The sequence below is a fragment of the Balaenoptera ricei genome, chromosome 14, assembly GCF_028023285.1.
Source record: "Balaenoptera ricei isolate mBalRic1 chromosome 14, mBalRic1.hap2, whole genome shotgun sequence".
Lineage (NCBI taxonomy): Eukaryota > Metazoa > Chordata > Mammalia > Artiodactyla > Balaenopteridae > Balaenoptera > Balaenoptera ricei.
In genome coordinates this window covers 16,214,439-16,236,403 of record NC_082652.1, presented here as the reverse complement: position 1 = coordinate 16,236,403, position 21,965 = coordinate 16,214,439, and the positions used below count along the sequence as shown (strand labels likewise).

General features: G+C 42.7%; 1 protein-coding gene across 1 annotated transcript; it reads left to right on the top strand.

Annotated features, from left to right (window-relative positions):
• The first annotated feature begins 3,135 nt into the window (after positions 1–3,135).
• TRAFD1 (TRAF-type zinc finger domain containing 1) lies at positions 3,136–21,763 on the top strand. The gene is made up of 12 exons (XM_059894619.1): positions 3,136–3,232; positions 5,141–5,199; positions 11,012–11,147; positions 11,258–11,311; positions 13,858–14,260; positions 14,925–15,131; positions 16,564–16,640; positions 17,880–18,110; positions 19,153–19,273; positions 19,976–20,315; positions 20,555–20,627; positions 20,860–21,763. Exons 2-12 carry the CDS (start codon positions 5,153–5,155, stop codon positions 20,917–20,919), a joined length of 1,749 nt encoding a protein of 582 aa, XP_059750602.1. The 5' UTR covers positions 3,136–3,232; positions 5,141–5,152; the 3' UTR covers positions 20,920–21,763.
• Positions 21,764–21,965: the final 202 nt, after the last annotated feature.

The window sequence follows — 21,965 nt, the reverse complement described above, 5'->3', positions numbered from 1 at the left end:
TATAAACTGAATAACATTTTGTGGATCAGTTTGAGACTGGAACCACCACTGTAACACTGCTGCTATGGGAAAATCTGTTTCAAAGTTCAGACACCTGTTTACAAATAACCTGAATTCACTGCAGTCGGAGACCACACCTAATTAATTGTTGTGACCCAAAAAGACTGTGGACTCTCACCGTGGCGGTTGGGTGGTCTTATACCTTAACTGTTCTGTTTCACCCCCAGCTGGGTGTACTTATTCAATTCTGATACTAACCATCTGTAGTTAGCACCTGACTCCAAAGTTGTATGGGCTCAGTCTCTGTGATATGGCGATATAATAAGAAATAAATGTTTGGACTTGTCCTAGTTCCTGGCCTAAGAGCTTCTAAAACCCTTGGAAAATTCCCTGAGCCGTTAGTGGTGAGAAGAGTTTTTTGTTACTCATTATAAGCTCCTTTCAACCATACTTGAGTTTATACTAATGAGTTGACTCTTGGTGGGTTCCTAGATAGCTTGAGGGTGAGGGCTGGTTACCAGATGAATCAACCATGTGATTAGAGCATTGGAATTTTTAGTTTCACCTTACGCCCACCTCCCAAAGGGAGAGGGGCTGGAGATTGAGTTAACCACAAATGGCCACAATGATTTAATCAACCATGCCTGTGTAATGGAACCTCCATAAAACCCCCTGAACTATGGCCTTCAGAGAGCTTCCATGTGTCAGGAGGGTGCCTCACTTCAAGTCCACTGGGACAGACACTCCTGTGCTTGGGACCCATCCAGACCTTGCCCTATGTACCTCTTAGTCTGGCTGATCAACTGTACCCTTTATGATAAACTGATAAACGTAAGTAAAGTGTTTCCCTGAGTGCTGTGAGCCAATGTAGCAAATTATCAAATACGAGGAGGGAGTTGTGGAAACCTTCAATTTATAGCCGGTTGGTCAGAAGCGTGGTCACAAACTGGGCTTGTGACTGGCATCTTAAGTGGGGGAAGGGGGAGCAGTGTTGTGGGACTGAGCCTTTAACTTGTGGGATCTGATGCTAACTCCTCAGGTAGTTAGTGTGAGAACTGAATTAAATTGTAGGATACCCAGCTGAAGACATTTGTTGTCAGATGTTAATTGCTGTGAGTGAAAAACATCTTACTAGTTCTCAACAAGATGGCCCTCATGTCAACTGCTAGCCACATTTGGGGGTCCCCAGACCAACCATACTTCTGACCAACTGGCTACAAATTCAGGGTTTCCCATGACTCCCTTAGGTTTGATAATTCACTAGAAGGACCCACAGAACTTGGGAAAGCACTAAACTTACAATTACAGCTTTATTATAAAGCACTAAACTTACAATTACAGCTTTATCAGAAAGCATAGAGATCAGGAACGGCCAAATGAAGAGACACATAGGATGTAGCCTTTAGGGGCAACACAGAGCTTTGGTGCTTTCTCCCTGTGGAGTCAGGGTGAGTCACACTCCAGGCACACAATAGGTTCACCAACCAGGAAGCTCCCACCAGCCTAAGTGCCCACAGTTTTTATTGAGGTTTCGTCACCAAAGGCACGATAAATGAAATCACTGGTCACGTGACTGAACTCAGTCTCCAGACCTCTCCCCTCCCTGGAGGTGGAAAAGTCCAATCCTCTAATCGCGTGATTGGTCTTTCTGGTGACCAGCCCACTATTCTGAAGCTATCTAGGGGCTCAATTTGAGTCACCTCATTAGCATAACATAGACACTTCTGTTGCTCAGGAAATTCCAAGGTTTTTCTGTGCCAGGAACCAGGGACAAAAATCAGAGACATTATATTCTTTATTATACCACAGCAGTATCACACTCATTGTCATTACCATTGTGCTTGTCTCCCTGGTAAGCTTCTGGGAAGGCAGGGAGCTTGACCTGTTGTTTGCCACATATGGTGCCCTCTTTAAATTTGCTGAGCAAATCAATGAGGCTGGTGCTGATGTAGTTCTGGACTTCAGGTATTGGTTATGCTGTATTCAAAAACAGCACCTTGTAGCCAAAATATCTATCAACAGGGAACTAGTTGAATAAATCACGGCACATCATACAATGGAATCACCACTGAAAAAGTATGAAGATGCTCTAGATAGATGTGCTAATAATGAATAGATCTCTAAGGCAGAATGTGTAGTACTACAAAAAAAAGTCAAGGTGCAGAACAATATAGAATGGTATGTTCTCTTTCACATACAATGAAAAGTGTTTAAATCCTAACTGTACAGCCTAGTGACCATTTACTAATTAATACATCCGTGTTTACCACTTTGCAGATCAAGTTATAGAACATTTCCAGGACTTGGAAATCTTTCTCATATTTCCTTGCAGACCATACTCTCCAAATGGGAACCATTATTCTAACTTCTCTCACCCTGGATTAATTTTGTCTGATTTTGAACTTTATATCTTTGGAATCAGAGAATATACTGCCTATTTAAACTAAGCATTCTATCCTGTTATAAATAAATAATGCTTTGTGACCTGCTTCTCCTGCTTACCACTATGTCATGAATGTCTTGCATTTATAATCTTCAAAAAAAATGATGACTTTAAATTGTTGCATTGTAAATAATATGTTCTCTGCTATATTTAACTATCCTATTTTTTTTTTTTTAATTCATGAGGGAGGAGTTCAGAGAATCCATACAGGCAGCAAGTGGAGAAACTAGAACCCAGGCCTGCGTGTTAGGCACTCACTTTTCCACTGCAAAAAGCAAAGTGCTCAAATATGGGCAGAGTCTTGCAAATGTCTCGCACGAGGGCATTATAATAGCAACAAGAATGACTAATAAGTATTAATGGCTCATGACAAGAGAACAAATGCTATTAATTATCTTAATATATAAGGCATATTAGTAATGTGTGTACAGAATTATTCATGCAAATATGATTAGCCTGTGTCAGGAGCAGTTACTGGCCGCAGACCTGGGCTCACAGCCCCGGTCTCTGCCCCTCCTTCCAGATGTGCATGGGTTGGGACTTCCAGGGACACGCCCCCGTGGAGCTCTGAGGAGCCAATCGGAGCGTGGAAGGCGGGGCTCTGGGAGCGACAACGGTGCTATCCAATGGTCAGAGAGTTTGGGCCACCCCTGGCCAATGGGCGCGCTCCTCCAAGACGGTCGGAAGTGGTGAGGCGGCTCCGGGGGCCGTTGTTCAGCGCGGGGGCTGACTGAAGAGGCTCAGTGGCTTGGCTGGCTGGTCGGTTCGTCGTCGTTCCTCTCGTCCCAGGTGAGAGAAGCGGTGGCCAGCGCCTGGGGAGCCTCGTGCGGCCTCCAGTTCGGGAGGAGGCCGGCATCCCGAGGGCGGGGTGTGTGAGCGAGGGGCTTCTGGGCCCGGGGGTCGCGGGGGGTTTCTCGTAAGGAGAAAGATGCCCGCGCCGCGGCGTCTCCCCTGGCCAGTGGGGGAGGCCGTACTTTCTTCTCTGGAAACTGGAGCTTCGACAGCCCCTGGCGGCACCGCCCCTTCCAGGCCTTGGCCGCGGGGACTGGGAGGCGGCCGTAGTTCCAAGCGCCGCCGTGGGCACCGCGCCCCGGGCGGGGCTGGGCCCGAGCCCCGAGCTGCCAGCCTCAAGGGTCGCGGATGGCCTCGTGCGGACTTTAGGCCGACGGGCCCGTGTTCGAGTCACCACTCGGAACAACTGTGCGACGGCTGTCTTCCCTGGACTTCCTCTTTCGCGGTCTCTGAAATGGGGATGATGGCTTTCACCTCGTAGGGTTGTGGTCTGGATTAAAAGATTGTCCATGTAAAGCGTTTAGCAATCATTGAACACACAGTAAATGGCAACTATTATTTGTGAAGCTGGTGCCCTCTCCACTCCCCATCTCGGACGCCCCCTGGGAGGGGGCAGTTGGAAACCGCCTACTCCTGGGTGTGGACCCTGCGGTGATGTCTCCACCCCCTCGGGCACAGGAAATCCCGGGGGTGCTGGCTGACCCCCTAAGAGGGGCGCCTTCTAAGGTTTGAAGGAAACTTATTCTACCAAAGCGCTTCCATGCATTCGCTCATTTACTCCTCCCAGTGACTCTTTAAAATATTGTCAGTTGTCTGCGTGAGGAATCTGAGGCTCAGGGAGGTTAAATCACACATCCGCTGAGCGGCAGAACCAGAATTGGCCCTCAGAGGGGCCGACTCCGAGCCCTGCGAGTCACCCCAACTCCCTTGCTGCTGGAAAACCGGGCACTTCCCTCATCCGAGGCTCTTACCTTGCCTTAGTGGGCTGGAATAATCTAAAGTAAATACAGGTATTAAAGTTGCAAGGGCTTTGCTTTCTTTATTGACATCTTGTTGAGAAAGAAGGGAAAATTTTCAGTGATGAAACCTGGCAGACACGATCTCAACTAAATGATAAAAGTTAGCATCATCCGTAATAGTAAGACTGTTAACATCATGTGCTTTCTGATATAATGCACTGAGATGAGCACAACATCACTTCTATGATATTTCTGTCCAAAATGTATTAATCATGAGAAAACATCAAATGAACCCAAACTGAAGTATATTCTACAGAATAACTAGCCAGCTCGTTTAACAAGGTTATGCAAGATGAAAGGCTGAAGGAATTCCCTGGTGGTGCAGTGGTTAGGGCTCCGTGCTTCCACTGCAGGGGGCACAGGTTCGATCCCTGGTCAGGGAATTAAGATCCTGCGTGCCTTGAGACCAAAAAAAAAAAAAAAAAAAAAAAAAAGGAAAGAAAGAAAGACTGAAGAAATCTCCCAGATCAAAGAAGATTAAGGAGAAATAACAGCTAAATGCAATATGTGACTCTGGATTGCATCCTGAACCAGAGAAAGGGCATTAGTGGCATTATTTGTGAAATTAACTAATTGTAGATTAGTTTTTAGTATTGTATTAGTGTTAGTTTCCTGCACTTGGTCATTTTACTATGGTTATTTATGATGTACTGGGTGAGAGGTATGTGGGAATTCTTTGTGCTGTTTTTGCAAGTCAAATTATCTTAAAATGAAAACTAAAAAATCAAAAGGTAAAACCCTAGTGTGTTGGGTATTAAATGAAATGCACTGGTTTTGGTGACATTTTCTGTGCACTGTTTTTTTTTGTTTTGTTTTTGTGTTTTGCATGTCATTCTTAAAGTAAAATGAAATTGAAAGCTCATACTTCTTCCTTTGTTGTTTTCAGGAACAGCTAAAGATGGCTGAATTTCTGGATGGCCAGGACACTCGACTGTGTGACAACTGGTAAGAAATCTAAGAAATGTTCTTGGAATGAGGACAGTTCTTTAAAGAGTTGGTTTATTTATTGGCAGGTTAAATTTGGAGCGATATAATACGTTGTGCAAATATGTGGGACTAAAGCTTTTTTAACAATTTTGGATAAAATTGCCTGTTCTAGAAATTCGACAACATGGTTGGTTTAGGTAGCACAGAGTAGTGACTAGAATGATGGGATGAAGGCTCAGGGCTCTGGTTCCTACCATTAATTAGTTAATGACTTTTGGCAAGTCACTTGACTGCTTTGAAACCTCACTTTTCTGACCTATAGGTAAGGGAATTTATTTTTTGTCTTCCTGGAAAAATATTGTACTTTTTAACTTTTTTTTGCTTTTTAAAAAAAAAAAATTTTATTTATTTGGCTACACTGGGTCTTAGTTGTGGCATGCAGGATCTTTAGTTGCGGCACGTGGGCTCTTAGTTCTGGCATGTGGGATCCAGTTCCCTGACCAGGGATCGAACCCGGGCCACCCCTGCATTGGGAGCGCGGAGTCTTAGCCACTGGATCACCAGGAGAGTCCCTGCTTTTTAAATGATGCTGAAAAATATAATGAAATGTTTGGACTAGAGCAGTGTTTTTTAAAGTGCGTTGCCAGGATTTCCCTGAATGGCTACAGTGGCTGTCTTGAGGTTGACTGGGAGCAAGGTTTAGTGTGAACTTGGCTCTACATGTACAATCAGAGCAGCTCAACGGTTTTTTTTTTTTTATATATATATATAAATTTATTTTATTTATTTATTCTTAGCTGCGTTGGGTCTTCGTTGCTGCGCACTGGCTTTCTCTAGTTGTGGTGAGCGGGGGCTACTCTTTGTTGCGGTGCGCGGGCTTCTCACTGCAGTGGCTTCTCTTGTTGCGGTGCACGGGCTCTAGGCGCCGCAGGCTTCAGTAGTTGTGGCACGTGGGCTTAGTAGTTGTGTCTCACGGGCTCCAGAGTGCAGGCTCAGTAGTTGTGGTGCACGGGCTTAGTTGCTCCGTGACATGTGGGATCTTCCCGGACCAGGGCTTGAACCCGTGTCCCCTGCATTGGCAGGCGGATTCTTAACCACTGCGCCACCAGGGAAGCCCCAGCTCAGCTGTTTTTATAAAGGATTTTGCTGAAGGAATGTTCCACTGCTTTAAAAAAAAAAAAGTCTAGTCAAAGTCTTCCAGCAGTCCAATTTAATTATTATCATTTCATGATTCCAAAACTGTTAGTGGAAAGACTGGATGCAGACTTGAATGTCAAGCTTTCTTATTTTGTTGTTTTTAACCGACAGGAGTGACAAGAAAGAGCAACTCTTTCTTGCTGAAATGAAACTTAAGAATTCAGCTAGTAATCAGCCGATTCCTGGTTGGGATTTCTCAAGAACCTGGTATTTCAATGATATACAAGTTCCCTTACTGAAAGCAAAAGAAAAAAGCAAAGCAGAACTATCTGTGCTATGTTTAACTTACCAAACTGTGTTAGAAGGTGAGAGATTTTTTTTTTTTTTAAAGTCAGTCACAGACCTCATTTTTTTTAAATAAATTTATTTTTTAAATTTATTTATTTATTTATTTTGGCTGTGTTGGTTCTTTGTTGCTGTGCGTGGGCTTTCTCTAGTTGCGTCGAGCAGGGGCTACTCTTTGTTGCAGTGCGCCGTCTTATTGCGGTGGCTTCTCTTGTTGCGGAGCACGGGCTCTAGGCGCACGGGCTCAGTAGTTGTGGCGCGTGGGCTTAGTTGTTCTGTGGCATGTGGGATCTTCCTGGACCAGGGCTCGAACCCGTGTCCCCTGTATTGGTGGGCAGATTCTTAACCAGCGCCACCAGGGACGTCCAGAGATTTTTTTTTTTCTGTTTTGAATGGTTATTAATTATTGGTTCAATTTCATTAATAGATATAGGCCTATTCAGATCATCTATTTCTTCTTTTTCTTTTAATTAAAAGTTTATTTTATTTTTTACAATTTTTAAAGTTACTTTCCATTTACAGTTATTACAAAATATTGCCTGTATTCCCTGTGTTGTACAATACATCCTTGAGCCCATCTTACAATACTTTGTACCTCCTGCTCTCCATCCCCTATATTGTTCCTCCCCACCCCCCACTCATAACCACTAGTTTCCTCAGTGTGTCTGTGAGTCTGCTTCTTTTTTGTTATATACACTAGTTGGTCATATTTTGTTAGAGTCCACATGTAAATGATATCATACATTTGCAACTATTTTCTCCCATTCAGTAGGTTGTCTTTCTTTTTTTTTAATCATTTCTTTATTTTTTTTCCCATGTTCAATATTAGTTATCTATTTTATACATATTGGTGTATACATGTCAATCCCAATACCCCAATTCATCCCCCCGCCCCGCCACTTTCCCCTCTTGGTGTCCATGCATTTGTTCTCAGAGATGTTGATAAGGAAAACAGTTTGACCCAGATTGTTGAAAGGTTGAGCCGGATAAAAATTTTTCTTTTTTTATTGCCTTTTTCTTTCTGCTCAGCTTCTTGGCAGCATTAGGATATAATCAGAACAACTGCTGGTCACAATATTCTTTCCCTGCATGGAATTAAGATTTTATTTCTGTGAGGGTGTCTTGCCTTATAGGGTATTTTTTTCTACTGTGCTACTATCACTTTTGCCATTTTAAAACTATTGTAGCTCTATTTAGGTTTTATGTGTACTGTTCCTGATGCAAAGTGTAATAATCAATGATACAAGTATTCACAAGGAAACATTGTGATTTTATAAGAAAACAGACAAATTGGCTTTAACATCAGTTAAGATATTCTTATTTTATCAGTCCACTCCAATATGAAGGAATTTCAAACCTAAGACAGTATATAAATAACTATGCTAAGAGAGTTTAAAAAAAAGGGGGGGGGGTAAGTTAATGGAAAGCTAATGAAAACAAGGTTATTCAAAGCCAAAGCAATTTATTTAAAGAAAAAAAGCAGATTAGCATGGAAAGCTGACTAAGCCAGCACAAACCTCCCGTCTGAGTAGCCCTGTTTAAATTCCAGGTTTTAAAATTTTGTCTCTAGAGCCATATTCCTGTTGTTCCTTAAGAAAAGTTAAGGTACTCATCAAAATATGAACTGCGATTAAACCTGCTGGGCCAGTAAAAAGAATAGTTTGTTGTGATTGAAGATGTTTTTTGCATGTTATCTCTTTTCTTACTGTACTGTCTGATTGATGGGAGAGTTTGCGTCTAGGGAACAGAAACTTCAGTGTTAGAAGGCTTCGACTTTTTATTTTTGCATGGCTCCATGTGTTTAGCATTTGGAAGGCTACTGGGGATTTTTCTGAAAGCCTTGGCTTGCCTTTCATTCATTTCTATCTAAAATGAAATTTCATCTCTAACTTGGCTAGTCCTACCTTGGGGCTTTTAGCAGTTTTATCTAGAATGGAATTGTGTTCTCATTTATGTCACTTAGAATGTCTTGCTTTTATCTGTAGTTAGGTAGCAAGTATATTGGTATTTTGTCTGGTTAGTACATTTGGCGGAACTACCTTGGCAGTTAAATTTAAAAAGAAAGCAAAACCATCAGGCAACTGTTTCATGTAATTGTTGAAAATAGCTTTTATCTTTTTCTTTCAAGGTTTCCCAAGAGGTGAAAATGTGTAATAGTAAATGCTCTGTGACCTAACCTGACAGCTGCTTTTGATTCTTGCTTCTTTATGTTATGGTCCTTAATATTTTTTAATTCTAAAATTTTAGTGGCATTATGTATGTAGAATGCTCTATGTCAAAATAGCCCTGTAAAATAAAAACTATAGACATTTATTTTCTTGACTTTAAAAGAAAATTATCGTCAAAATTATGAAAAAAGAATGTAGAATCTCAGCACTGTAAGCAGTAGTTACTGGCTTTAATTTTTTGTGGCATTTGTGCACATAGGATTTGCAATCAGGATACAGCTTTGCTTCTTGCACTTTGTTGGTGTACCATATTTAACTAACTGTTCCCTTAGAGTTTAGATATTTTTAATGGTTTTCAGTTTTTCACCATTTTATGACACTAATGATAATCTTTGTGATCCCAAGAGTGGAATTACTGGGTCTTTAACATGTAATTACAGGGTCTTTAAATACTCTTTAAGCATATAATTTTATGGTCCTAGAGATGCATTTGTAGACAGTTTATTTTTAAAATTTTTTTATTATTAAGTTAATTGATTCATTTATTTTCAGCTGCGTTGGGTCTTTGATGCTGCGCGCAGGCTTTCTCTAGTTGCCGGGAGTGGGGGCTATTCTTCGTTGAGGTGCACGGGTGTTTAGTAGTTGTGGCTCACGGGCTTAGCTGCTACGCGGCATGTGGGATCTTCCCAGACCTGGGCTCGAACCCATGTCCCCTGCATTGGCAGGTGGATTCTTAACCACTGCGCCACCAGGGAAGTCCTGTAGACTGTTGAAAAGCAGTGGTTTTATACTACCACTAGCAATATTTTAGAGTACTAGTTTCATAACATCTTTAATAGTGGGACTACTTTTAATATTTATTAGTTTAATAGAGTTAGATGATAACTTTGATTTATAGCTCCTTCCACTATATATTTTAATATTCCACAGTTTCGAAAATCTTAGGCTGGGTTAATTTAAAACCAGTGGTTTCCTTAGAAAGCTGGGAATTTTAGAGAAATAGGGGAAGTTAAATGTATTGAAACATTCATTGGTCATTTCCGTCTTCATCCATTTGAGTTTTCTTCCCATCTCTCACACTTGACTGTTATTCTGTATCACCTTCCAGTTTTGGTATGAGAGCTGCCTTGATAGTTCTACCTTTGGATAAAAATGAATTTGCATTTTTTGGTGTCTTGGTCTTTGAGATTGGGAGTATGACTATCGCTGGAGGCACATTATTCATCCTACTTTGAAATGTTTCTTAGACTATGTATGAAGATAAAAACTATTAAAGAGAAATAAGCTACCTACAACTTAACGTGGGAGAAGGTTTCTGTAGTATTCAGCTTCAGAGGCAAAATGGGTTATTAAAGATTTGTTGTGTAACTATATTTATCCTGTTCAGTATTTTATTTTATGAAAATTTATTCTAGGTGACATACAGGCACATTCTTTTAATGCATCCTTTAGTTAGACTGTGAAATTGGAGCTTTCTAATGGTCATAACCAAATGAGTGAAAGGAAGGCCTTTGAATATTATGTGCCTCTAGTTTGAGTGTATATGTACTCTGGGAGAGGGGTTCAGGATTTCATTTTTGTACATTTCTGCAGTGAAGTTTATACCAACCCAGCCACAGAACTTGGTCCCAATTAGCGTCCAGCCTGCCTTGAAAGACAGGTTGGACATAAAGGAGGCAAGTTCCCCTTCCTCCACTGACAATCCCAAAGTTGGCATCTGCTCCTTTTGGTTTGACTTTTAGTGGAATAAAATCTACTGAGATTAAAGCTACCTGAGACTGAGAGTGAAAATAAATGGTAGGCTGTTTTTTAAATAATCCTGGAGTGGATCATTATGCTTTGGGGCATGGATGGTTTTGGAAGAGCCTAGCTCAGCTAGCTCTTCTGGCATCTGACTTCATGTTGTTGGTTGTGATAAGCTCTGACATCTAGAAAGTGAGGCTGAGCTTTTAGAGATAGTGCCTAGCACTGATAACTCAGAGTGTTGCACAGAAGACTCAAAACCTTCAGGAGTTAATTCTTGAAAAGCAGGGGTAGTAACAGTCGTAAGAGCTTATACACTAGATACTCACTAAAGATAAATAATGGAGACTAAAGATTGGACAGGACAGATTTACGTGTGATACCTCTGGGCATAGATGTCAGTAATTCTTGCCTCTTTCTTTGATCTATTTCTATAGCAAAAAAGAAATTCCTGTGTTTAACTTTACCATCCATGAGATCCACTGTCAAAGGAACATTGGTATGTGTCCTATCTGCAAGGAACCATTTCCCAAATCTGACATGGAGACTCACATGGCTACAGAACACTGTCAGGTGAACCACCAAGTACTTAGATGTTAATAAATGGATTATACTTGCTATTGTGTAATAGCAAGTGAGCATGTTGTCACGAATAACTTACTGATTCTTGCTTCTTACCCTAGGTGACCTGCAAATGTAACAAGAAGTTGGAGAAGAGGCAGTTAAAGAAGCATGAGGTTAGTTGCCCTGCACTGTGAAGGCAGTGAATTACCATGGGGCCAATTCTATTGAGATTACAGAGCCACATGCAGAGCAGAAAGCCAGTGTTGTGTCTTTGTTCTCCACCAGCTCCATGCACACTGCCTCTCAAAGCCTATTTGAGACTTTGTTTGCTGCCAGATTTGACTGCATGGCTGCTGTGCTTTATGCTCAAGCCTCAGAGCCTTTCCCTTTGGAACCGAGTCATTTCTCCTGGGGTTTGTTTATTGGCAGGCTCACTTGAGTGCTAAACCAAGCCTGGATTGCCGGTGTGCTACGACCTCTAGCACACAGCCTGCCTTACATCTTGTAATTTCATTTTGACTTCTTGATCACTTGGATGACATGCTGTTTATACCCAAAGAAATTCTCAGAGAGCATTTGATGAGAGAATATCGTTTGGTCCCTAGTTGAGATAAAATTGGCTGTAGTTGAATGAGTATGTGTGTGTGTATATATATATATATTTTTTTTTTTGAATGAGCATATTCACCAGTTAAAAATCCCAACAGCTATTTAGTTGGTGGTCATGCATGAGTGTGTGTACATATGTAAAAATTCATCAAGGTATGCACTTATGATTTGTGCATTTCGTTCTGTGTATCTAAAAAAACTATTAACTTATTAATTTATAATTTTAAAAGGTGATTCATATTCAATGTAGAAAACTTGGAAAATATAAAAAGAAAGAACTACTCATGACCCCACAGCTCAGAGATAAACATCTCATAAATAATTTAGCACTCTTACTGTCATTATTTTTTCTAAGCATTTGACTTATGTTTTACTAGGCCTCACCAGCAAAAGGGGGGTTATGATTGAGGTCATATTAACAATAATAATAAGTATTTCTTTGGCTCTTAACATCTACTTGCTGCATAAAACAACTCCAATCAGTTGTCCCCCTCTTCTCCTTTTTCTCCCAGCTATTTCTGGGAGTCATATGGTGATAACACCAATCATTATAAAGGTACAAGTACAAAGTATTTCCTAACATTCCTGCATGTCAGGCTATGACAGTTGTAGACCACAGATTAAAGAGTTAAAAAAAAATTCTCCTTTAAAAAAAAAAAGTTGACACTTTATTTGCTGTTCTTGTGAGTTATTAGCAATTTTTAGGGTTGTTAACAAAGTACTTTATATTATGTGGTGTGTGCCAGCAATTATTTGCTCTTTTGCTTTTGAGTAACTTAAATCAGTGGCATTTATCTGATGAAACTTTTCTTTAAAAAAACATCTTTCTGAATTGATATTATAGCTACATGATATATAATTTTAAAGCCACAAAAGCATATATGTAAAAATTATCTCTCTTCCACCCCTATTCCTAAGCACTCTTTGTCAGTTTCTTATGTTTTCTGTAAGAGATATTCCATGCATATACAAACAGTGTGAAAAATGTTTGAAGTATCATTTAGAATAAAACTTGGGTTTAATTTGTATGAGAAGAAATTTTGCTCTTTGACACAGTGGTTGTAAAGTGTCTAAACTTTAGAAATGATGTTATATGAAAGTTCTGAGTTTAAGTTCCCAAGTTTTGGAATGTCCATATCATAGTAACATATTCTTTCATATCTTTTTAAAGAAATATTAATTATTTAGTGCTTTAGTGACAATTTCAAATTAAGTATAAAAGTTTTGTCCTTCATCTGTTGAATACATTCACATTCTTGGGGTCATCTTCATTGGTGATTCTTGACTTATTTGGTCAATTTAAAGCCAGTGCTGGGCTTCCCTGGTGGCGCAGTGGTTAAGAATTCGCCTGTCAATGCAGGGGACACGGGTTCGTGCCCTGGTCCGGGAAGATCCCACATGCTGTGGAGCAACTAAGCCTGTGCGCCACAGCTACTGAGCCTGCGCTCTAGAGCCCTTGAGCCACAACTACTGAGCCCACGTGCTGCAACTACTGAAGCCTGAGTGCCTAGAGCCCGTGCTCCGCAACAAGGAAGGCCACCACAATGAGAGGCCCGCGCACCGCAACAGGGAGTGGCCCCTGGTTGCCGCAACTAGAGAAAGCCCATGCGCAGCAACAAAAACCCAACGCAGCCAAAAATAAATAAAATTTTAAAAAAGCCAGTGCTATATACAAATGTGCAGATTCGAAAAATCAATGTCTTTCTAAAGGACAATCCCTTTTCCTCATTGCCAGGTACTTAAATCGGAGTAGTAAGGGGAAATTGGTCTGGGGGAGCTTTGACAAGCATATATGAATTGCTGTGCTTTTGCTATTTGCTCCTGGGCTTCTCTGGCTGATTTTGGGTTACTTTGTAATGTGTGCACAAAATGATGGTAGGGTGGCTGAGTGAGTAGATTCCTTATAAGACTTTCTTTTCCTTTGTAGAACTTGGTGGCAGGACAAAGAGGGAAGCGGTGACTCTTAAATACATAGAAAACCATGGCAGGCAAAGCTAGGGTTGGAAGAGAATATTTTTGTAAATACTTTTTACTTTCCTTGCCCTGTACTTTATAAAACATGGCCTCTCTTAGATTCACATATTAACTGCCTCATTATTCTGTTTTGCAGGAGACTGAGTGTCCTCTACGACTTGCCCTTTGCCAGCACTGTGATTTGGAGCTTTCTGTTCTCAAACTGAAAGACCATGAAGATTACTGTGGTGCCCGGACAGAGTTATGTGGCAGCTGTGGGCGCAATGTCCTGGTGAAAGATCTGAAGACTCACCCTGAAGTTTGTGGGAGAGATGTGGAGGAAAAGAGAGATGAGGTTGCCGTGCCACCTAATGCATATGATGATTCTTGGGGTCAAGATGGTATCTGGATTGCATCCCAACTCAGACAAATTGAGGCTCTGGACCCACGCATGAGGCTCCCTCGAAGGTCCCTGAGAGCCTTTGAATCAGACCTTTTCCAAAGTAGAACCACCAACCAAAGGAGCATGACAGCCCAGTTTCCAATTCAGAATAATCTATGTGAGTTGTGTTTGGGATTAGAAAACTGGAATGGTATCAGATCTTAGGGCAAGTGGGAACAGGGCTTTGGAGCCAAATAGATCTTAATTATAGAAACCTGATTGTAGCTGGGTAACGTAAGGAAGAATACTTAACTTTCCTATAGATTGGAAAAGCAGAACCTCTTTGCTATTGGATTTTTGTTGGATGACAGTTAGGGTTGATGGATGACAATGCTGTTAATAGCTGACACTTACTGAGTATACCCTATGTGCTTAAAGGCATTTACAAAGTGCTTTAGATGTATTAACTCATTTAGTTCTCACAACAGTTTTATGAGGGTAGGTGAGTGGTAGAGCTGGGATTTGAATTCAGGCAATCTGACCCCATGCTTTAAGCCATCCTGCTATAATGCAGAAAATACATATAAAATGCCTAGCACAGTGCCTATCTCGTAGTTATAGCTCATTAATATTGTTTATTAATAAAACTGTTAGAATAATAATGGAGGCTTTTATCATGGCACACTTAACATTTGGAGTCCCATGAGCACTGAAGGGCTGGGCCTCTTTTGTTCCTGCACAGATTCCTATAAACCTTGAATATTTGCTAGGCATGGGCTTGAACTAAGGGATGGCACCATCTTTACGTTTCTTGAATACTGGCTTTATTTTTTCTTCCCCAGTGGAAGAACAAGAAAGGCAGGAAAGGAATAGAAGCCGACAGACCCTCAAAGAGGGTGGTGAAGACAGTGCAAACTTGGATTTCATGTTGGCCCTAAGTCTGCAAAATGAAGGCCAGGCCCCCAACTTGGCAGAGCAGGACTTCTGGAGGGTCATATGTGAGGCAGACCAGTCCCGTGAAGGTCCCGGTGCTCTGAATGACATAAGGGGTATGTTTGTTTACTCTGCACTAGCCTCTGTCTCTACAGTTTTTTAAAGTCTTACACTAAACAATTTATATAAAATTGAAAGTTTTTCGTGAGATAGAATTTGTTTTTTTATTTTGTTCATTTGCTTTTCCCAACTCTTATTTATTTATTTATTCATTCATTCATTTATTCATTTACTTATTTACTTATTTATTCATTCATTCTTGCATGCATGCATGAATGCTGCACCAGGTCTTAGTTGTGGTACATGGGATCTTTAGTTGCGGCATGTGGGATCTAGTTCCCTGATCAGGGATCGAACCCAGGCCCCTGCATTGGGAGCGCAGAGTCTTAACCACTGGACCACCAGGGAAGTCCCTGTCATATCTTTAAACATGTTAAAAATACTTATTTTTCTATTGTGTCTGAAAATATGCCTAAAGTCTATTTTTTGCTATTTGCTGTTTCTACTGACGCTCACGGTAGCTTGCTGCTTCCCTCTGTGTGCGTGCATGTGTGCGTGTGTGTGTTTTAACATTAAGTTTTCTGGTGTGTTCCTCTGAGGGTATTTATATATGCTTCTAGCAGGCTCCTGGGGATACTACTGACTGGAATAATTTTAAATTGAAGTTTTGGCCTGGGCTTCTTAAAATCATAAATATGAATTAATGTAAAAACATAAATGTAGATTCTCTACTCAAACCCATGTAAAGGCCAAACTCTGGTTACTGTACCTTAGTAGAGATTTTTCTCTCTTCTATGTAGAGCCAAAACCTAGTTAGGCAAGTTTCCTTACCTCCTCGCATCGTTCACCCTCCCTTGTTCAACAGTCTGACTGAGGCTGTTGTGTTTTGGGATGCCTGGATTAAAATTACTCTTATTTATTGGGGTTGGCCAAAAAGTTCTTTTGGGTTTTTGTACCATCTTACGGAAAAACCTGAATGACCTTTTTGGCCAACCCAATATTTTCTCATTTAAGTTACTTTTATTCAACATCTTTTGTTTATATTTTGTACTGGGAGGGTTTTTCTTTTCAGGATATTTGTCTTCCAGTAATATCCAAGCCTCAGTTTCTTCATCTGTAAAGTGAGGGTCATGTGGATCTACTTCATAACATTTTTCCTGAGGATTGAAATAATGCACAGAAGGTTTTTAGATTAGTGACTAGGGTTATGACACATTTAAATTTCTTCCTTAATTGGAATAGTGGGTAAACTACTACTTTACTGCTTCTCAGGAAATGGTGACAAGTAAATCTCTTTCTGTAGTGCAAGTTTTTTGCTTAGGGTTTGTCTCTTAAACAGTTTCCCTTCAAGGATTTTCAGCCCCACAAATTGCTATGTCTAAGAAATTGCAAAGGAAATCAGACTTTCCTGTCAAACCCCCCAGGGGGGATAAAAGGTAGAATCAGGTTTGTTTTTGTTCGAGTCTGACTGTGTGGCCTGATACCTAGGTGCAGCTGATGAGACCATGTTGCCTTGTGAATTTTGTGAGGAGCTCTACCCAGAGGAACTGCTGATTGACCATCAGGTGTGTTGTGAATTACCTGAGGGCTTTAAGCTTTAGGGAGGAATGTGTGCAGGCCCTATTGGTGTTGCAGGCCACACGAGATCTTGAGCAAACTATTTTAATACAACTCCTGTGATAGGAGTAGCAACTGTGTTTTTAACCCTGGGGTGACTGACATGTGGGCATGAGAACTCAGCCTCATTCCCTCTTGGGCAAAGTAACATTTATACCAGCAGGCCCAGTTGCTGACTCCATTCTGTGGTGATAGTGTACATCTCTACTGACCATCTTGTAATCTGGTCTCATCTCATGGTACATTTGATTTATTGGAGCCATACTGAAGTCCTTGCAGTTCCCGGGAGGGTCAGGGATCTGTTTTGCACTTTACTTTTCTGCCAGCTACCCCGCTTCCTTAACACACCCCTCACTCATAGACTCGGTTCAGACATGACTTTCAGGAAACCATCCTGTGGAACGCTCTGAAGGCTAGGCCAGAGGTCCCACCTGCGTGCTCCCCGAAAGTCCTGTGCCCACAGCTCTCTTAGCCTGTTATCCTCACCCTGTGGTGTCGTCTTGCTGATCCCCTGTTGGTCTGCACCACTCTGCTAAGTTCCTTGAGAACAGGTTCTGGGTTTTCTTAGTTTCTGGAATCTCTTAACGCCTGGTATATGAAAGGTGTCAGGTATTTTGAATGATTGAAGGTTCTTGCGCTATTTAGGAGTGATTAGAGAGTAGCCTTTGTGTTTGAAGAGTGGCTCCACTGATGGAGGCATCCACTTTTCCCCTCAACACTCTTACTCTCTGATTTGGTTTGGCCTAGTCAGGCACTTCCATAGCTGTTAAGTAGTCCCTGTGCTCTGGATGGAACATGCATTCCCCTCGTAAGTGGAACAATACAGCATCTGAATACATCTAGTATTTGGTTTGGGAGTAGCATGAGAAAATCCATTAATAGGGATAACAAAGAATATTTGGGCCTCTCTTACTGTATGACTGTGGGAAGAATCTTGAATCTTATCAAATTAATTTAAAAAGAATAATCACATAAACACAGTAAAAAAAAAAATTAAAACAGTGCAGAAATGTTTAAAATAAAAGCAGAGTGAGTGTTCCATCTATGTTCCTCTGACCCTTTTTAGTCCCTCTCCCCAATATTAAGCATTATTAAAATTTTGTGACTTCTGGAAAATATTTTCAGAATTTAGTTTGTTCCTTAACCTCTGCTTTTTTTTTTTTTTTAACCTATGTTTTTTGAGACAGACAAGTTGTAACCCTTCATGTGCCTTACCTCCGATCAGTGTGGGCAATGCTTCTCCCAAAGGGGTGGAGGACCCTGATGTCACCTTCCAGAAGTTGATGCGGCAGGCTGCAAGTAACCAGTTAGACTCCTTGATGGGCCTGAGCAGTTCGCCTCCTGTGGAGGACAGCATCATCATCCCATGTGAATTCTGTGGGGTCCAGCTGGAAGAGGAGGTGCTGTTCCATCACCAGGTAAGAACACTTGGAGGACCTGTCCACTTCTTCCATCCTGTTGATCCTCTGAGTGAACCTGAGGCTTTTAGAGCCAAGAATGCCTCTTTGGCCTTTAAGTTGTGTGCATACCTGATCTGGCTACTGGCCGTGTCCTGTTTTGTGAGCTGTCTGAGGTATAAAGTACCTCAGGCCTTTGGACTTTCTCTGCCTTCTGGCAGTGGAAACCATCCCATCACTAGCTGTGGCCCAAGGAGCCAGGACTCCATTTAAGCAGGCATGGAGGACTTGCCAGAGGGTTTAGAAGAGCATTTCCCTGAGGTCATTGACAATTTCTACTTTTGGGTTCTTCCTGTTGGGGTGGCACTTGCGTCTTGCATTCCAGGAGACTGGGATCTAATTCTAGCTTTGCCATATGGTTGGCCTAGGATAGGTCCCATTCCCTCACTGGGGACATCTGTAAATGAAGGAGTTAAACTAGTTAATCTGAAGTCCTTTTTCAGCTTTTGCAGTCTAGGATGCCGGCATCTTAGTGGAAGATACGTTTTCTGCCCCATCTTGTTTGTTATGGGAGTTAACACTGAAGGTATTTCAGGGGCATTTCTGTAATCAATGCCATATAGCTAGCTGTTGCTAGAACACCACACATTGCATTTCTGTAATAAAGACTTTTGCCTTTGGATCAAGCAGCAGATAAGTCACTGCTTGTTGTCTCCTCGGGAGACTACAAAATAAACAGTGGTGCAAATACTCTATGGTCAAAATGTAGACATGCTTTTCTGGGCTCCTAAGACCAGCCCTTCTTTCATCCCTGCACAAATCAGAGAGTGCTTCTGTCAGTGCTAGTTGGAATGATTGCTCTGTTCCAGGTGTGCTTCCTCTTAGTCCCAGGCCCTTCCTCTCAGTGGTTGTCAAAGTCATCCTGTCCCATCCACACCCCACCCCCCGCCAGCCTCCCCATAAGGTGTGTTCACCCAACCTGCTGTTCCTTCCTCTCCTCCCACTGCTCCCTCTCCTAGGAATGACTCAGTCCAGAGGTACTAATTCTGGTTTTTCTTGTTAGGACCAGTGTGACCAACGCCCAGCTACAGCAAACAAGCACATGTCGGAGGGGATTCCTAGTCAGGATCTCCAGCCTCGACAGACCTCACCAGAGCTGCCCAAGAGGCGTGTCAGACACCAGGGTATTAGCCAGGGCTGAGCCAAGGCTGCAGGTCTGCTGCTGCCTTGGGCCTGCTTCCCACTTCTCATCTGCTACTCTAAAATGGGTTTTACCTTCATCCCAAATTAGCAAGCACAGTACGAGCTCACTGGGGACTCCCTTGGGGCTAGCTGCGGTCCCGTGTTAGACTCAGGTGTCTCGGGTGTGTAGCTTTATAGGGTAACGGCTTTGGGGACAGCCATGAGATATGCTTATCAGTCAGTGCTTATTCAGCCGCTGGTCCCTGTCGGTACACTTAGTGGATGATTGGAAGATAATTTTCAGCCTTACTGTGGCTGCCCTGGGCCCCTGCTTCTAGTTGAAATATGCTCAACTAGAGTAGGGTAATCAAACTTATTATCAGTATTCTTATTATGTAATAGTCTCACAACTAGGCAAGTAAAACTGCTTTTGAAACCCAGTTGCTATTAGAAGCCCAAAGCCAATTAGAAATGATTCTTCAAAGTTTGCTTGTGCACCATTGTTGACTAGTTAGTGAGGACTTAGGCGGTAAGTGTACAGTGTGGATTAATGTTCCCAACCCTGTCCTGGAGACATGGGTTTCAGCATCCTTTAGGGGCGAGGCAGTCATCTTTTACCCAGCATCTTTTGTTCCTGCCTGGAATCCAGCACTAATAGCAAGAGCAGCCTTTTCCCTAAAGCTGGTGCTCTTTTCTCTTCTCAGGAGACCTGTCTTCTGGTTACATGGATGGTATCAAGCAGGAAGTGGCTAAAGGGCCCACCTGTCCTCTCCCTGCCAGCAGACCCACTAACACTATGACGGCTACTTCTAACCGCCTGCCAACATCCACATCAGGCCCCAGGCCTGGGTGCCAGCCCAGCCCTCCTCGCGCTCTGAAGCTCAACAACTTAGACAGCCAGGGCATCCAGGAGCGCAGTCGAAACAGCCATAATGGGGCCCTGGCTCCTGGGCACGTTCCAGTGGTTCACTCCACTCGAAGTCTCTACCCAGAAAACCTTGTGCCCTCTTTCCCCTGTGGGCCTTCAGGGAGATACGGAGCAAGGTGAGAATCAGTAGCCTGGGAGTGGAGCTTGCGGGTGGCTCAGGAGAACGTGGAAGTGTGGACTTCGCTTGTATTGTGGCCTGATTCAAAATGTTCTTTTGCTCTGTGTGGATTTTTATTCATTAGTTTTATCTGCTCCTGGAGAGCTGCTTTTGTCTGGTTCCAGCTGTTTCTGTTCTGAGTTTTCTGACTTTTGCTCGGGGCATCTCAGGAACTAGTTTCCAATACTTCTCTTTCAGTGGCAGGAGTGAAGGTGGCAGGAACCCCCGGGTCACCCCCACGACTGCCAGCTACCGCAGCAGAACTGCAAAGGTGAGCGGGATCCAGCCCAGAACGCTCATTGAGGACTCAGAAGTGGGTGGGCTGGTATGGTTCTTGAAGTCAGAGAAGCAGCTGGGCATCAGGCCGGTTGTGGCTGAGGACTGTTCTTTTTCTTTTGATGAGGAGGTTTCCATAGAAGCCTGACATTTCTGGCGCTCTTCAGGAGGAGTGCTGCTTTCTTACTTTCTACGTAAAACTTCGTTTGTGTTCTATTGTTCAACAGGCAAAACCCCCCAAGCAGCAGGGAGCTGGGGATGCAGAGGAGGAAGAGGAGGAGGAGTAACAGTGTCTGCAGGGAACTTGCACATCGGTTCCATCTTTCCTGCACAACTTGCCGTGGTGCAGCCCCGCCCCTTGGGCTCTGTGGGCAGGGGCCATCTGACAGATTTAACTTTTTCTAGGCTATGGCCATTTTGTGTCTTTTGAGATTGTGCTGTGGGAGTTTGGGGGTTTGAGGGAGGGTTAGCAGGGAGGCTGTTGAGAATGTTTCAGCTTTAGCTGCTGCCTTTTGGCAGCATAAGTTACGGCCTCTTGGCCCACCAGGGCTTCATCTTTTGACATACTGTCACCACTGCTTCATGGTGCTGTGTGGTCCTGGTGGAAAGAGGGAGGGTTCTGGAAACCTGGTCCCCACCAGTGAGGTGATGCTCTTCCTGTGGTGGCCTAAATTGGGGAACTTTTGGATATCCTCTCCTGTGTACTGCCCATCCTCACTCTAGAATTTGGGCCTCTGGTGTGCATGGAGGAGCTTTGGTAAAGTGTTCAGGCCAGTTGCAATATGTGTTAGGAACGAGGTTTGGAGATGAGTTGAGCCACAGGTGAGCGGACTATGTACGGGATTTGTTTTAATCTGCTTCTTTGGCATTTGGCATCACTGCCTTCTGTTTTCTGATGGGGAGCATGGCTCCTTTGCCTTCACTGCCTTCTGATGGGAAAGGCCGGGGGCTCCCTGTCCCCTCCAGGGCCATGCTGGGCTCTGCACTAATCAGGAGTGAGGCCTAAGCTCATGGCTTGCTCTGAAAACCAAGTATCAGAGCCCCCTCCCCCTCTTTTTATTTTACTGTTATTATTATTATTATAATTATTAACATCCTTGTGATAGAAATAAAGTTTGTACTTGGAGTTCAGCTGAGTCTTGTGGTTCCTTCTCCTGCGTGCTCTTTGGAGACCTTAGGGAGACCACAGTGGACTGGAGTCAGCTCTGAAGAATGGGGGAAGGTGAGCAGGGCTAGGTTTTCTGTGGGCTTCTTGGAACCCCAGCAGATCCAGCATCATCCTTCTCAGAGTGCCAGACATTCAAGGTATAGTTTTCTCTTTTACTGGAGTTGG

Coding starts and splice junctions, on each gene's coding strand:
- TRAFD1 (XM_059894619.1), top strand. CDS start 5,153: ATGGCTGAATTTCTGGATGGCCAGGACACTCGACTGTGTGACAACTG. Junction 15,132..16,563: donor TGCTCTGAATGACATAAGGG/GTATGTTTGTTT, acceptor CCTGATACCTAG/GTGCAGCTGATGAGACCATG. Junction 20,316..20,554: donor TCAGGGAGATACGGAGCAAG/GTGAGAATCAGT, acceptor CTTCTCTTTCAG/TGGCAGGAGTGAAGGTGGCA.